Source organism: Ursus arctos, unplaced genomic scaffold (genome assembly GCF_023065955.2).
Source record: "Ursus arctos isolate Adak ecotype North America unplaced genomic scaffold, UrsArc2.0 scaffold_22, whole genome shotgun sequence".
Taxonomy (NCBI): Eukaryota; Metazoa; Chordata; class Mammalia; order Carnivora; family Ursidae; genus Ursus; species Ursus arctos.
Window position 1 is genome coordinate 41297353 of NW_026622897.1, and position 17638 is coordinate 41314990.

The 17638-nt window shown below is 41.1% G+C and overlaps 1 protein-coding gene across 3 annotated transcripts in view; it reads left to right on the forward strand.

Moving 5' to 3' along the window:
* GRM5 (glutamate metabotropic receptor 5) overlaps nt 1–17638 on the forward strand; it is a 502219-nt gene that overhangs the window by 439926 nt on the left and 44655 nt on the right. For all 3 annotated transcript variants that reach the window (XM_048217498.1, XM_048217499.1, XM_048217500.1), the window contains exon 7: nt 3377–4316. In XM_048217498.1, coding sequence (XP_048073455.1) covers nt 3377–4316 — 940 coding nt within the window. The remainder of the gene's footprint in view (nt 1–3376; nt 4317–17638) is intronic.

Genomic DNA, 17638 nt, shown 5'->3' on the forward strand with positions numbered 1-17638 from the left:
ACAACAAATATATCTAATGGTGTGTTCTTTAGTTTCACACATGATGTTAATGGGTGACATAGAAGAGTTCAAAAATATATTTGATATAAAAATAGTGGTGAGTGCTATCATATGCAAAACATTTAGGATTAGGGTGCTAATTACATCTAGATAAAAGCAATTAAGATTCAGCAGAACAGCAGAGAAATAAGAGTAAAACGAAAGTCTTTAAAGTAAATATTTATACATCTTTTTTCAGTAGATTCTTTTTAACTAATGAAAGGATTCTCACTTCATGCACCACATAACCTGTTTCCTATGTCAGTAAGTTACTGTGGACATTAGCAGCTCATGACCTATGAGGGGAAACAGGCCCCATTAGAATTAACTACAGTAGATAATAAATTTCATTGTCACATCACTGTTCTAAATAAACAGTTATGGAAGAATAAAGGTAGGAATGATTGATTAATCCCTATTTTCCTATTGTAAAATAGTCTCTACAAGGAACAAATCTATAAATATGAAGTTAAACCCCATGGTATACTAAAATCTCAGAGACTGAATTCCAACATATAAGACACATATGTGAACACAATGCCTAAAAATAAGGATACAACTATCTTCATTAGCAATGCAATATGCATTTATTTGTAATTAATAACAGTATGTAAAATAACGGTCTCATATTTAGTCTGGGCCATCCACATTTTTTTAAGTTACAAGCACCTTGTTTCAATATTAAATACACAGGGGTTTTTTGTTTATTTGCTTTGTTTTGTTTTAGAGAGAGAGAGTGAGCAGGGGTAAAGGGGCAGAGAGAAAAGGAGAGAGAAAAAAAATTTTTTTAAAGATTTTATTTATTTATGTGACAGAGAGACAGCCAGCGAGAGCAGGAACACAGCAGGGGAGTGAGAGAGGAAGAAGCAGGCTCCCAGCGGAGGAGCCCGGGATCACGCCCTGAGCCGAAGGCAGACGCTTTAACGACTGCGCTACCCAGGCGCCCCAGGGAGAGAGAAAATCTTAAGCAGGCCCCATGCTTAGCTTGGAGTCTGACGCGGGGCTCAATCTCATGACCCTGAGATCATGAACTGAGCAGAAATCAAGAGTCAGACGCTTAACCGACTGGGGCACCAAGGTGCTTCTAAATACACAGGTTTTTAAAATAAGACTGCATTTTCCCATAGAAACAATTCTGTAGAGTGTGCTGAGGATCCTAGGCTAACTCACAAATCCCATTAAATCCATAATGAATTTAACAATAATATTAATGGTACTATTTAAAGTCTGAGATCTTGAAGAAAGAGACTGGCATGGCAGAAATAAGAGACAGAGAATATTTCCTTTCCTTTTTACAAGAGCTGCCCTTAGACATATTTTGAAAGAACTACATGCTTCCTTGCTATCATTACTTATTATTGTCTCCCCTACCTCCAAGTAATCTTTGGTATTCAAAGCCTCTTAGTACAACACCATTGATCATGGGATATGGGAATTTAATAGAAAATTTTATACCTGTGTCAATTAGGATTTGGTTTGGCTGCATACATCAGGGGGAAAAGTAGCCTACGCAAGGCAAATGAGATGTCCACAGTCTAGAGCTACTCTGTGATTCCATGGTTAACAGTGATTCTCTTCCAAAACTCAGAACACATTTTCTGTCCTTAAAATTACCTTAAATTTCAAGATAACTGCTGGAGCTCTAGCCATCATCTTTATATTCCAGGCAGGAGAAGGAGAAAGCCGAGAAGGGCAAAAAGGGTATTCTCCAAGATGAGTCATTTTTCTATAAGGAGTTCCCTGCTTACATATTTCTAGCTAAAACCTAGTCACATAGCACATCTGACTGCAAAGGTTGCTGGAAAATGTAGTGTAGCTGCACCCTTTACCAGCCCCAAATGAAATTAGAGATCTGTTGCTGAGAATAAAGGGGAGAATGGATATTTGCCGGCAATTATTATCTCTGCCATGTTCCTCAAATCTCCAATGCTCCAGATTGTTTAACTCTTTTCCTGCTCACTCAATATGGTTTCTATATTTCTATGTTTCTGTTAAATATAAAAAATGATACTTTATACATACACACACACACACACACACACACACACACACACACACACACACACAGAGAGAGAGAGAGAAATGACCCTTCTAGAGCAGTGGTTCTCAACTTTGGCTGCACGTTTAGAATCACTTGGAGTGTCTGTTAAAAATCCTGATGTCCAGACCAGTTAAATCAGAAACTCTGACAGTGAGACCCAGCCACAGTATTTTTTTGAAAATGTCTCTGGGTGATTCCAGTGTGCAGTCAAGTTTGAGAACCACCATCCTAAAGAAATGTGAAAAAAAGGTGCATAATCCAAATGATGCCAAGTTTTGTCATTTTTTCTGATGTGATGAAGTAATATAAAAGCCTGCAAGCCATGAGTCAAGAATAATTTTTGGAGTGTTGGCACTTCCCACACAGATCAATTGTTTGCCTTTGGGGTCACTTTGCCTCTGCTACCCTCCCCCCCTTTTTTAAAGTATCTTCTCTAATATAACATTGGAACCATACAATTCTCTGAAAATCCTAACTTTTCTATACAGTGGATTCAAGGACAGCACAGATGGATCCAACGTTGGTCATTCTTGATTTCTTGACCTTTCAAGGAGACCCACATCCATTTAAACTATCTGTATTGTTTCAAGTAATTTTCAAATCTGTCCACACCTTTACCTCATCCCATATCCACACAGCAACCAAAGGAATGTTTTAAACAGATCTGACCATGTCCTTCCTCTCTTGTATATAGATCCTTCCAATGATTTCCTATTGGTCTAGGCCTCTGTGCCCTGCAAGATCCCTTCCTGCCTACCTCCCAGCCTAATCTAGGCCACTCATTGCACCTGTACAGTGACCTTCTTTCATGCCTCCAGTGCCCCCTCGGTCCTTCCTTACAATTAATCTCTGTGCGCCAAACCTACTGAATGCTCAAACTAATCAAACCAACACTTCCATTTGCTCAATCCTGTTGAAGGAGGCTTTGATTGCTCCCACAGACTGCATTAGGAACCATGCTGTCCTTCTTAATGGCCCTTATCACAGTTGTAAGTAATTATTTAGAAGCACTCCCTCCCCAGTTATTTCTTAGGAGAGCAGGGAGCATGTTGTTTACCATTTTGTTTTCAGAACCTAGAACAGCTCCTATTGCAGAGTATGTGATACTATAAAGATACATATTTTATGAATGAATATACGAAGAACTGAGTAGCATAGGATACTGAGATTAGAAAGGTAGAGTGGAGTCAAAGTGAAAGGGTCATAAGCAGCTGCTTGTAACTTAGGCAGTTTACTTAGGTGACCCAAGTAAATGTTTCTTCCTTTTTTTTCCAATATGTGTCTGTGTCTCTGCAGGTTGTGACTTGATTCCAGTACAGTATCTTCGCTGGGGTGACCCTGAGCCTATTGCAGCTGTGGTGTTTGCTTGCCTCGGCCTGCTGGCCACCCTGTTTGTCACTGCAGTCTTCATCATTTACCGCGATACACCAGTAGTCAAATCCTCTAGCAGGGAACTCTGCTATATCATCCTGGCTGGCATCTGCCTGGGTTACTTATGTACCTTCTGCCTCATTGCAAAGCCTAAACAGATTTACTGCTACCTTCAGAGAATTGGTATTGGTCTTTCCCCAGCCATGAGCTACTCAGCCCTTGTAACCAAGACCAATCGTATTGCAAGGATCCTGGCCGGCAGCAAGAAGAAGATCTGTACCAAAAAGCCCAGATTCATGAGTGCCTGTGCCCAGCTTGTGATTGCTTTCATTCTCATATGCATTCAGTTGGGCATCATTGTTGCCCTCTTTATAATGGAGCCTCCTGATATAATGCATGACTACCCAAGCATTCGAGAAGTCTACCTGATCTGTAATACCACCAACCTAGGAGTTGTCACTCCTCTTGGATACAATGGCTTGCTGATTTTAAGCTGTACCTTCTATGCTTTCAAGACCAGAAATGTTCCAGCTAACTTCAACGAGGCCAAGTATATCGCCTTCACAATGTACACCACCTGCATTATATGGCTGGCCTTTGTGCCAATCTACTTTGGCAGCAACTACAAAATCATCACCATGTGTTTCTCAGTCAGTCTCAGTGCCACAGTGGCACTAGGCTGCATGTTTGTGCCGAAGGTGTACATCATCCTGGCCAAACCAGAGAGAAATGTGCGCAGCGCCTTCACCACATCTACCGTGGTGCGCATGCACGTGGGGGATGGCAAGTCATCCTCAGCAGCCAGCAGATCCAGCAGCCTGGTCAACCTGTGGAAGAGGAGGGGCTCCTCTGGGGAAACCCTAAGGTAAAAGTTGTGGGGGGAAGTTGTGGGGCACTGGCCCCTATAGCTGAAGCAAAGGCATTTGCTTCCTGGATCTTTTAAATGGGAAATAGCTGAGTGAATTAAACTCTGGGAGGCAGAGGGTTGGGAAAGGGGCCTTGGGCATTCTCGTTGAATGGTTTTTATGGGGTTAATTGGATGTGGCCCCAGTTAGTTATGCCAAAGCCAGAAACAGCAAAGTTGGAATAAAGAAAAAAAACAGAGTTTCGGCAAAAAGGAAATAAGGTCCAAAAGGGCAGGAAGAGCACAGTTAAGTCATTAAGCCAAGGCAAGGACCTCCAGGTCCTGAGGGGACAGAAATACATCATGGACCAAATTCTAATTCACCAGACCAGAGTAGAGAAGGTTATTCTTAACATAGAAGATTATGCTGAACACGGAGTGCCATGAGCCTTACATATCTGGCTGCGCTGTGTGCCTGACCTTTTCCAAGCCCAGAAGAGCTCTTGACTGCCCATCCCATAGACACATGTGAATGTAGACTCTACGTTTTAGTTCTTAATGGAAAACATGAACTCTTTGGGAAATGTCTAAGTATCCAAAAGAGGCAAAAGTAACCTTGCATATTATCTTCTACAACAACTAGCCAGTTTCCCATTTTCTCTGTTGTCCACAGTCCTATCCCACCCTTCAAGGTAGTACTTATGGGGCAGTTCCCATCTTAAAAGAATCTGGAGCCAATAGCCAATGATTCCCCCACCATGAGGGACTTCCTTATGTGATAAATACCTCCCAAGGCACTTCAGAAAGCAATGAGATCATTTTTTTTAGCTGATTGAGATCTGTTTCTTTAACAAACATCTAGAGAATACTGGTAGCATAGATTGCTATATTTCATGCTATCCTAGAGACATATGGTTCCTTAAAATCTGTTTAAATATGACAAACTTTAAAAACTTAAAGTGTAACCTATCATCCCATGGAGCTGCTCAGACTTATGCTAGTGGTAAGACTGGCTAGTAACCATTTTCTCCTTCCCTGCTTCTCTGGGAAAGAGAAGACTGTGGCCTCTGTGGGTGGGATGATGTGAAATTAGTGCAACTAATAACTTTCCAACAGGGGAGCAATGAGATCATCTTATCAGTGGCTTGGGAACAAATTCGGAGGTATTAAAAAGGCTACATAGATTGTTCCTGGGAATAAGGACTCCCTCCATTTAAGAAGTACATATCAAAAGAGCTAGTTAGGATATCATCTGCTTACTCTACAGAGATTTTACAATTCTCCTAAAGTCTAGATAAATAAATGGAAGATAAACATCTTTTGAATGGAAGACAAATAGCAAAATATTATTGCTTGAACAATTCTCTTATGCCATAATTTAGCCTGCGTGGAAAGTCCCACCTTTCTATCAGCCCTAATTCTTCAAAGCCTGAATAATGGTGATGGTAAAGATACTGTGTCTTCTGAGGATTGAAAAGCACTTACAAGATACTTAATCACATAGCTTAATTCATTTGCATTATTAACTTGTATCTTTGCCTCTTTTATTTTATTTTTTTCTAATTCCTGTATGCCTCTCATCTTTTTCCATGTACACTGAGCAAGCTATTTAACTAAATTGTAAATCTTGGGATGAACAACTGTGTCTTCTACTTCTTCGATAAATCCTGGCAATGTCATGGTCTACCCAGAAGGCCTTTCATCTATCTAAATTGCTAGAATATTTTCCATCTGCTTTCCTGACTCCTCTCTAGAATACTCTTTTTCTGAAACTTCCGTACGATCAGCCTTTTATTTTGTCCAAGAAGATTTATTTTTCAAACTTTTCTTTTACCAAACTCTCTCTTTAAATAAAATCTTCCAAGGCATTCTGATAGGTAAAACAAACAGGCTGCTAGAGGAATAGAATTGTGAACCTCTGCCTAAGTGCCCCAAAAGCTCACCCAAGGCAGGCTCCTTAGACAGTGTGGAGCAATGGGGAAGAGCACCGGCTTTGTAGCCAGCTTCTCCTGAGTCTGAACTCTGGTACTGCCATTCCTTTTCTCTGAGCCTGAGTTTCTTCATCTGCCAAATTGAGATCATATCACCTACCTCAGAGGATTGTAAAGAGTGAAAGAAATAATATATGTGTAAAGGCCAGGTACACAGCAGATACTTTACTGAAGGTATCAGAGTACAGAGCCAGGCAGCTCTGGGATTGAATACTGGGAGCATCACCTACCAGCTGTGGAACCGTGGGCAAATCATTTAACCTCCCTGTGCTGTGGTTTCCCTCTCTGATGAATGGAAATAATGAAACACAGCCTTCAAACAGGGTTGTGAGACTAAATAAGTAAATACATGTAAAGTATATGCCACATAAGTGTGTGTTTGCTATTATTTTTAACTACATTAACACTTGTCAGTCTTCTTCCACCCCTGGAAGTCTCTGTGTCAGGCATGTAATCAGGATGATGCTAATAACAAAGAGAGCATCGTAAAAGACAATATAGGTCTATACACACATTAATTACACAGCCTGAGCTTTCTAGAGCATCTCCATTTTGACATGGTCTAGTTCCTTGCCAGATTGTAGAGCACACCCTTTGTCCTAATTTAGGCAAGGTGAGCTCCTTAGGAGTGGCCTCCAGTGCCTGGAAGTACCAAGAAGGGCATGTGACACATAGAAGACACTTAATAATCTTTGGGATATTTATTGAGCAAATAAATTTGGGAAGTAGGAATGTGGTGGGTATTTCTTGCTTGTGTTCAGGTGTGCATACTACTATCCCCTAGTGGTTCTCCTACCTTTCATAACATGAAGTCTACTGTGATCTCTATTACAAATATCCCCTGCACTCCCATGGTCCTCAGTTTCTGCTCAAGAATCAGGTCATCTATCCCATCGATTGATCTCACGTTTTGTTATAATTCTAACATGCCTCTAGTAACATTAAGTTACCATTTTCAACTATTTCTTCTCTACTTTAGGAAATAAGGGGCAAAATAAATAACACAATTTAGTGATAGTGCCAATAGGAAACAGAAATTCTCAGGATTTGGGGCAGTATTTTAACTTGTTTTTCCTACAGGGCCATGTAGTCCTTGATGACAGGATTTTGTAGTTTGGGTTTTAGAATATTGAAGATGATGAGGAGGGACATTTGACACTTGTTGAGTTTCCTGTATGTAGACGTGGCAAATGCTGGTCTGTGTGATGATGGCTGAGACAGGCTATGGTCGGATTATATAGTGACTTATTTTTTGCTGGATCCTGCTTTTGATATGGAGAAGAAAGGCCAGAAAAAGCTATAATATCCTTGCATCACACACATATCCCCTACCAGCCCCCCCCTTTAGCTATAACCCTACAAAATAATTTAGATCCAAACTAAAATTATTTTCCTCTATGTTTCCCATGACCTCTCACACTAAGTATTTATTCTCTGTGATCCAACATCAATTAACAACATGTTAATATGGTATTTATCACATTGTAAGATATAACTGGTTATATATGGATTTATCTTCCCTTTTAATTTATAAAGTCCAGTGTGTATCACATTATCTATCTCTAGGAATTAAATGATGGGGAGAGAAGTGAACTTGGATGCTTCTAATATTTTCATATTTTATTCTAAATTACCTTCATCAGTTGGGCTTCTCAGGCTTGAATTCTGTAATATGCCAATGAGCCCATCTATTGGGATCTATAAGGGGCTTAAATAGTTAACTTAAATCTCTGACTGTTGGTCTTTGGAGAGAAGCAGCTGCTATGCTAGGCCCAGCCTGGTTCTGCTTTCTTCCATCTGTTACATAGAGAGGCAGGCTACTATAAACCCAGACTGGGTCTGGGCCCTGTTTGAAAAGGCCTATGGATATCCCTTCTACATCTCATGGCAGACAGCTAGAGCTCCATTTTAAAGATGACACTAATTGCATACTTTAGAATGAAAGTAATACCTCACAAGGTTATAGTGACTCAAAAGTTAGGACATAGTCTTTGGAGCAGTGGATGTAGAGATAGTAGATGCAAATAGAACAAACTAGTGTATAGTTCTGGCTTTGGAGCCACACCTAGATTCAAATCTAGCAGTGTGAATTTGAACAAGGTACGTCAGTCTGTTTCCTCAACTGTAAAATGGTAGATAATGATCCATGTTGTGAGAGTGAATGAAGTGAGATGTGTTAAATGCTTACTTTAGTGCATAAAAAGCACTCAATAAATGGTAGATAAATCTTTAGAAATGTGTTCAGCTGCCAAATAAGAGAAAGCCTGATTTTCAGAGATTTATATGATTTGTATGGGTTTCACTTCCCTCGTATTACAAGAAACATGTAGACAGACAGCTCCTGGTGGTCTTCCAATGCTCAGTGGTGCCAAAGCCAACATCTCCACTGGTCTCTGGGCCTTTTTTTTTTTTAAGATTGTATTTATTTAAGAGAGAGAGTGAGGGAGAGAGCAAACGTACAAGGCAGGGTGAGAGGCAGAGGGAAAGGGAGAAGCTGACCAGGGAGGCTGACATGGGACTTGATCTCAGGACCCTGGGATCATGACCTGAGCTGAAGGCAGACGCTTAACCAACAGAACCACCCAGGCCCCCTCTCCAGGCCTTTTTACTCATGGTTGCACAATGGCTCCATGTGTTACACCCTTTCATTAGGGAAAACAATGGTCTTCTCAGGATTCCATAATTGCCTTTCTATCTCTTTGGCCAAAACTGTCTCATGTAGTTACCCCTAGCTGCAAGAGAGTAGAAAAAAGTGTACATTTATCTTTTACATCTTCTATAATGGAAACTGAGAGGGAGAAGGGGGTTTCAAGTGCTTATTGGATAAGCCCATAAATAGTGTCTGCCGTATAAAGTGATAGTACCTAGTAGTGGCAGCAGTAATAGTAATGGTAGGAGAATTACCTAGTGGTCACAAAATATTAAAAGGAGAAGCAATAATCTTCCCCGTTTTTCAAATGGGGAATGTGAGGACCAGTGTGTTAGAACACTCTTACAGTCTTTTTTTTTTTAAAGATTTTATTTATTTATTCGACTGAGATAGAGACAGCCAGCGAGAGAGGGAACACAAGCAGGGGGAGTGGGAGAGGAAGAAGCAGGCTCATAGCGGAGGAGCCTGATGTGGGGTTCAATCCCATAACGCCGGGATCACGCCCTGAGCTGAAGGCAGATGCTTAACGACTGAGCCACCCAGGCGCCCCCACTCTTAGTCTTGTGACCAGTTACATACAACTCTCAACTGAGGCCTTAGCTCATTGGCCTTAGAGCTGAGCCTTCCCCAGGATGTATTCTTTAGACAGCTAGTCTCACAAATTGTTCCCTTAAAAAAAAAAGTATTTGGTCAAAGAAGCTTGAAAACACTCTTGACTATTCCTTTAGAATAGTGTGACTGTGTTTAGGGATAAACACTGAGAAGTTTTGCAGTGAAGAAACCAATCATTCATTCATTCATTCTTTTCAATCATTTCCCAAGCTTGTTTAACACAGGACTATTATTTTCAAGTAACTCTCTTAACTTTCTGGAGCACTGATACTACAAAGGGGATTCACAATGGAAAATATCATCATCGCCAAAGAGAAGATGTTTCTGGGAGACTATCTTCAGTGAGAAGGGGGACAGAAAGAGCCAATTTCCACCTCTGGTCATGGAGAGAGAACCATTGTTTTTCTCTGAGCACCTAAGGGAAAAATAGAGCCAATGCTAAGAGATCTAACAGTTTTCTGGGAAGTAAAACAGTCTCACCCTAGAGCACCAAAAAGAAAAGTGCCCAGAGTCAGTCATTCAACTCACTGAAATAGCAAAGGGAGATTTTTATTTAAACGGAGTGACTCACTATAGATTTTTTTATATAGAAACGTACTATTTATGCCATCAATGTATAGAGGTCCCTGTGATTAACATTTTGGTTCTAGACACTAATTTTCCAGCACGACATGGTACAGCCTCAAATCATTGTCAAGCAGATAATGCCATGCTTCCGTGTAAGGCCTTCACTTCAGCTGCAAACTGACAAATGAACACAAAACCAGTTCTGACCTAAATAAAGCACTGAATGTGATGAGTCTAAAGTTCTGGTTCTACAAGATTCAGAATTTCCAGGGTCGTGGGGCTAAGGTTCTCAGACGCAGTGGGCACTTCATGGCTAAATGGATGACAGAGGCTGTAGCTCAGAACATGCATCTTCTCAGAAGGTAAAAGCCTCACTGGGGATTCTCAAGCGGCAGAAACGTTAGCACTGCCTCCACCTTAATTTTAGAAACTATCATTTGCCGCTTTTGTTTCAATTAACTAATTAACTTTGCTTTCATTGACATTGTCACGAGAGTCCAGTCAGACTACCTGCTAAAGCAACCACTAGCCCTTTCATGTCCATTGCCCAGATTATAGCTGGCCTGGAAAATTGGTTCCCTTGTGTGAATGCCAACATACCCCAACTATGTTCAGAGCTTTGATGATTTCCATCTGCTCAGATGTCATTAAGGAGTTATTAGTCTATATGAAGGGACATTGGTGTATCTCTTTCTCTTTAGAAGCCCCTGCCTCTTCCTTCTATCTTTCCAGGTTGTTTTTCTCTTCCGGGGCCCAGCTTCCCCGCTGAAACCTTATCAGATTAAACTGTCTCACAGATTTTCCCTCATCTGGACTCCCAGAACATTTAGCACACATTCCTCACACCTTCTTCATTTATTATTTATACAAACAGAACTGAACGTTGTCAGGCACTGTGGTAGGCCCTAGGGACCTGGTGGGGGGGCTGTTTTGTGTAGACATGCGATATTTTCACAACTATGCAATGCTGTCTTAAAAGTACTTCTGTCTTCCTCAGCGCCTAGCACCATGCCTGACACACAGCAGCGCCCAGTGATAGATGTTGATTCGGGTAGGCAGCAGCTCTTAGGGCTCACACTGCCATTACATGGAGCAGAACTACTCACTTTGTTGACTTCATTACCCAGATTTTATCTGAGAATACTTTGTTTGAAAAATATAAGAAAAAATACTTCCTGCTACAAGTAAACTTTTTGTTTTTAATCAAGCTTCCACTGAGTGCCTGTTCTGTGCCAAGTAGATTCCGGGGATACAGAGAAAAGTAAGAAACAGTCTTTGAGGAGCCCTCAGTCTCCCGAAATAGAACTGGAAACAGGTTAAGTTCAATAAAGTGATAGAGTGCTGTGATAGGAGTCTACAGGGGAACAGAGGGGCCCAGAGTTAGAAGCAGCAAATTCTACACGTGGAGAATTAGAAAAACTGCCCAAAGGATCCAATTCAAACAATAGATACTATTTAAATACTTTATGCCTGCTTAGCTGTCCTTAGGGCTTCACCAGCGAGGATAAGATAGAGCCAAACTTCCTTCCCCTTCCATGCCAGGAAAGGCCCTTGATGGCGTGAGCCCTCCTCCGGCCAGCCTGGCATCTAGTCACTCCCTGCTTGACTTTCCATTCAGACCCACTCAATTTTCTTGCTTTTCAGGCCTCTATCAATGCAGTTAATTTGTTAAAAAACGCACTGGACCCACCACCCTCAACTCTCACTCGGCTAAATCACACTCATCTTTGATACCGCTTCTACTGGCAAGCCTGTCCTGATTCTCTGAGACCATATTAGGTTCCACCCTTTATCATCCAAATGAGCCATGTGCTTCTCCCTCTCACACATTCATCATCCTGTGTTATAATTCCATGTTTAACTGTAAGACTCCCTTAAACACATGCACATGCATGCATGTGAGCAGACACACACATTCACACATTATCGTGTGAACCGACTAAGCACAGGGTCCATGTCTTCATTTTTCCTGGACTTTTGGAACGCAGCATAGTGCCAGGCATGTGGTTTGCGCTTAAAAATGTTTGTTGAATAAATGGATAGATGGGTGGATATACGAATAATGACGTGTGAACAGCACTGGCATTTGACAGTGAACACAAAGAAGGGTGGAGGACAGTGAATACTTATATTCATTAAGCACTTGGTGATGGATGGGCCTGCTGCTGCTCAAAACAAACCCTTCTGTGGATTAACTCTTTTAATCCTCAAAACAATCCTGATCTTACAGATAAGGCAACCAAGCTAAGCAGAGGGTAACTTACTTGCTCAAATCCATAAACACAGTCAGTAGAAGAGGCAGGCTTCCAATAAAGACAGGCTGGCTTCAGGACCCATGCAGATAACCATTCCACAATGGTCCCCATTCCAGCTCTTCATATTTTGTAGCCTGAACTGAGAAAAACTGAGACTGAATGGGTACGAAATGTGACTTGCCCCCAGGAGTTTCCCTGAAAACTCTTCCCTGGATCTTTACGGAACTGTACTTTCTTGCCACGGTCATTCCTTCAGCTGAGCCTGATTTGACTGGTGTTTTCTCTTAGAAGCCTCTGAGGTAAAATTTGAACTTGAAAGGGCTACCCAATATCTCTTCTATTTAATGGTGATTTTTAACTATATAGATTTTGTTTTTGCAGAAAAAATCTGACTTGTTTTTACTATTTATCATATTTATTATACTTATTAATATGAGCATTTTATTATAATTAGGAATTATGAGGATTTATACTAATTTCCTACATAATTCTTTTTGTGTCTTCTGGCATGCCTAACCTCGATAAAATCTCATGAAATAGACAAGGAATCCTAGCGTTTCCCACCTTGACCCAGTCCAGTGTAATTCCAGCCAGTGTTTTTAGAGTAATCACTATAAGTACATTGCTGAATTCTAGGAATATAAAGACAAATAAGACACAAACTGTGCCTTTAGGAGCAGCTCATGGAATAGTGGGGGAAACCAAACCATATACAAATCATTAATTTTTGTAGTATATGACATGATAAAGGAGACAATGCAGAAGGAAGTCAGGCTAAAAAGGACACTTGGTCCAATCTGGAGGTTTCGGGAAGGCTTCCTGGAAGGCTGACACCTGCATTGAATCCCAAAGAATAAAAGATGACATGAACCAGATAAACATCATGGGGTACAGAGTTTGGGGGAACAATATGAACAACAGCCCAGAGGTATGACCCAACACAGTGTGGGCAGGGAATTGCAGCATGTCAAATATGTGTGGGCAGGAGTCAGGGAATGGACTGAAGAGGCTTAGCCTGAGCAGGGGGCTGCCATCTGCCCACCTTCCAGCTCCCTCGACTTCCTTTCAATAACCTCTTCAGTTTATCATCAAATTCCTCATAGTCGTGGCCACTTCCTAACACCAGCGTGATGCCTCCCCAGCTATCCCCAACCAAAACTTATGTGTCCTTACCCTTCCTTTCTGCTAGAGAACAAGTGAATTCATTTGTGCTTTTCCAATAATGATCCTTAATAACCTGCTTCATCGTCTGTGTCATAAACACTTTCCGAGCAACTACCTGATTGCAGAGGTTGCACTGAGTACTTTTATATGTATTATCTATCTATACTTTTATATGTATTATCTATCTATCATCTATCTTCTGTCTATCTATCATCTATCTATCTATCTATCTATCTATCTATCTATCTATCATCTTCACAAAGTTTTTTATAATAGAAAGTATCACCCCCTCCACAGAAAAGAAAAAAAAAATTGAGACAGGTAGAGGTTAAGCAAGCTTTATTTAGTGCATAGTTTATAAGTAGTAAATTTGGGATTCAAACCCAGGTCTATATGTTCTTATAGCCCTTTTTTATTTTAATATTGCCTTTCTGATGGATTCATTTTCTCAACCATGTATATATATATATTCCATCTTATCGTTGATAAATAAAGTCACTGTGAATGTGTTTCTGCCAAGTAAAATACTAGTACTTTGATGCTAATTTTTACTCCCAGAGAAATGACCCTAAAGGTGATTTGGGGTGGGGGGGGCAGCATATAGGCAAATCAGTCAGGGTGACATCATGGAATAAGATAGCCTGTCGGTGTCAATCCTGTTATAACTTGGCAGACATACTGTGGTGTAGGAAGTGAGCCTAGTCAGCAAAGGTAGGGATTCCAATCCTGGCTCTGCCACTCACGTCTGGGACTTGAGACGAAGCCCTGAATTCTCAGAACTGCTAGAAAATGAGGATGATACTATGCATCACACTGTGTATTATGCTCACAGGATCATTGTGAGCGTCATACAGAGCATGTCCCACAGGCCAGGTTCAGGAGATGTGAGTTTCCTGTTTCCTAATCATGGGGTCATCTCAGTTCCCGTCCACCCAATATATAGCTCTGGTGACCTAATATGAGGTTCCATGACATCAGTCTTCAGTAAATTTACTGAAATGGAAATATTTGACTTTGGGAACCTGGTCTGAATTACCAGTAAATCATGGCTACATCCTGGTGGCCGATGGTCCCCTAAATTTCCATTATATTCTTCAGTAGAAGGTTACAGAGTTTCTGTGACAGTGCTTTTTCAGAAGTCAGGCTTTCTTCAGAGTTTAAAGGCGATTTGTAAGTATTAGCCACTTTTCTCATTCCCCTTGTGGTTTTGGCAGTGAGTTTATATTTCTTCATGAAAAAAGTATTTTGAATTTTAATTTGGCCCAGATGGATCTATTTTACTTAATGTTTGGAAACTAAGGGATGAATCACTTGGTCAATTTTATACATCAAATGATATGAAGTTCTCTTTGGGAAGGCAAGTGCATCCTCACATTGTTCATTTATGTTTAGCCAAAAAAAAAAAAAAAAGAAATAAAGAAAAAGAAAGAAAGAGTCACAACATCCCTCCTGTTTGCAAGCTTGCTGCCTGGCCTTGTTCTCAGGCTTTGCGACTACACACTCTGGATGGTAGAAGCTGCCAGAGAATGTGACTCTCCCTCTGCTGAGTTAGAATGGCATAGCCAAAATGCAAACTAACTGTTTTCTCTAATTCATGTGGCTTTTTTAATTGGAGAAAAAAAACACAGAGAGACCATGACTCGGTAAACATTATTATTATTCTCTGTTCTAAAGGTGAGAAAAATTAAGTGCAGAGAGGTTTAGTGATTTGTCCAAGACGGCACAGCTCATGAGGGATGAAAGTGGGATTCAAACCCAAGTCTAAACACCATGTTTTTTCCCCACAATAAAATGACTGACAAGCTTTCAAGAGGATATATTAAGTGGGTAATTGTTCCTCCTTCCTGTTTGCCCCATATTAGGACTTTTACTCTGTGGACTCAAACTCTAAGGCATCGCCTGCCCACTTGGGCATAAGGTAATAACACTGATATTGCCAGAGGCTTGCTATTGGTTGGGTTATTAGGCATACTTTCCACACTCTCCATTCATAAACTCCACAGCAGTCTCAGAGAGGACTCTAAAATGTACACCTACTTTCTCCCTAAGTGACTGAAGGGCATACACTTTTACCTCACTGCAGCCAGTGTCCAGTCAGGAGATCAGCTGCCATTCCCCTATACTCAGGTCCAAACCAACAATGGCATCAGTGCAAAATGGGAGGGCGTGGTTAACTGATGGAGGAGTGGGAAAGGCCTTGGGATATAAATTGGCTAGAATTTCAGTGTATGGTCACCATATAATATTGCCATAAAAAGAAGAGTAAAACCAAACCAGCAAAGACACTTTCTTCAGTTTTAGATGGCATGGGCAGAACAAGGGAGGTAATGGAGTAGTATAATATTAACATGGATGTCCTCTGTGGTAGGCAGAGTAATGACCCTCAAACATGGTAACACTTCATTCCCTGGAACCTGTGAATATGTCACCTTCCATGGAAAAAGGGACTTTGTGGATGTTATTATGTTAAGGATCTTGAGAAGAGATTATCCTGGATTACTCAGGTGAAACCAAGGTTGTCACAAGGGTTGTTATAACAGGAAGGCAGGGATATCAGAGTCAGAGAGAGATTTGAAGATGTTACATTGTAAACTCTGGAGCTCAACTAAAGGACTCTACTCTGAGCATAATACTCCCTAAAAGATATCTTGGCTCAGGCAGAGAGAGAGGAGAATTGGTCTCCTCCATACAAAATTCTGGTGAGGTTCCATGACATTCTGTGAGGGTTTACTGTGGTCATATGTATCACATGCACACACACACACATTCTACCAGAAATTCCTGAGGACAAGAACATTTTCTTATTTATTCCTAGGTTGGCTCTGCGTAGGAGCTCAGTAAATTGCTATTGTAATACAGGTAATACAAGAGGTAAAAAGGAGATCCCTCCTACTTATGTTCCTCAAAGGATAATAGAAGGTTCCCACTGTTCTCCATGCCATCTCAACTATCTTCTATGATATGTCTGTTCATTTCAGTCTGGTTCCCATCAGTGTCTTGGTCAGAAACTAAAGACAGCAGAGCCCACTTGACCCATTGGTGGGAGTCAGGCACTCCTGAGAGTGTGTTCTGACTCAGTCAGACATATTATTACCTTGAGGGGGAAAAAGGCACGGTAGGAGCATCTGAGGGAAATAAGAGGGAATTTGAGTTCAGGGTGAACCATGGATGCTTCTCTCAGGGACTATCTAGCCACGGGGTACAGCCAAGAGTGCAGCCCATTGCTAAGAATGGACCAGGGCAAAAGTAGACATTTCTCCTCCATGCACAGATCTAGTGGCTGCCAGGACAGCAAAACGAGAACCTAATGTTCCAGCCCAAATGGACCAGCAAGCACTTTTCCCTTTTGTTGTTTAATAATAACGTAAGAAAAAAATTGATCTCAGCATCCACTCATAATAGAAGTCTAACTTTAGGACTTCTTTTAATCTGAAAGATATTTGAAATGTCTGATGATACTTGAGAAAAACGAGCAAACTGAGTTCGGTGAAGAACTTACTAAGACACATTAGCAGAATGTTAATGTGCTGAACTGGGGCTAAGCAGAGGCAGACTTCTGATGTCTTGCCTGTCTTTTTCACCTTCAAACTCCAAATCCCTGCATCAAAGCACATGTTATCTAATTTCCCCTTGGACATTTCCAGAGGCTTTCCTTTAATTGTATTCACTGTGCAGACACTGCTTTGTGACTCCATCTCCAGGGAGAACAGTGCCAGACAGACAGCAAGTCAAGAGCTGAAAGAAGACAGCCTTTAACTCCAGGGCATTTCTAACCATCCTCAGTGGTGCTAGTGAAGAACCGGGTGCGGTGTCTCAACTGTTTACGGACTCTCCCCTTCTTTCTTTTTTTTTTTTTTTTAATTTCTTTTATTATATTACGTTACTCACCATACAGTACATCCCTGGTTTTTTATGTAAAGTTCGATGATTCATTAGTTGCGTATAACACCCAGTGCACCATGAATACGTGCCCTCCTTAATAGCCATCACCAGCCTATCCCATTCTTCCACCCCCCTCCCCTCTGAAGCCCTCAGTTTGTTTCCCAGAGTCCATAGTCTCTCATGCTTCATTCCCTTTCTTTCTTTTCCTTGCCCCCACACCCC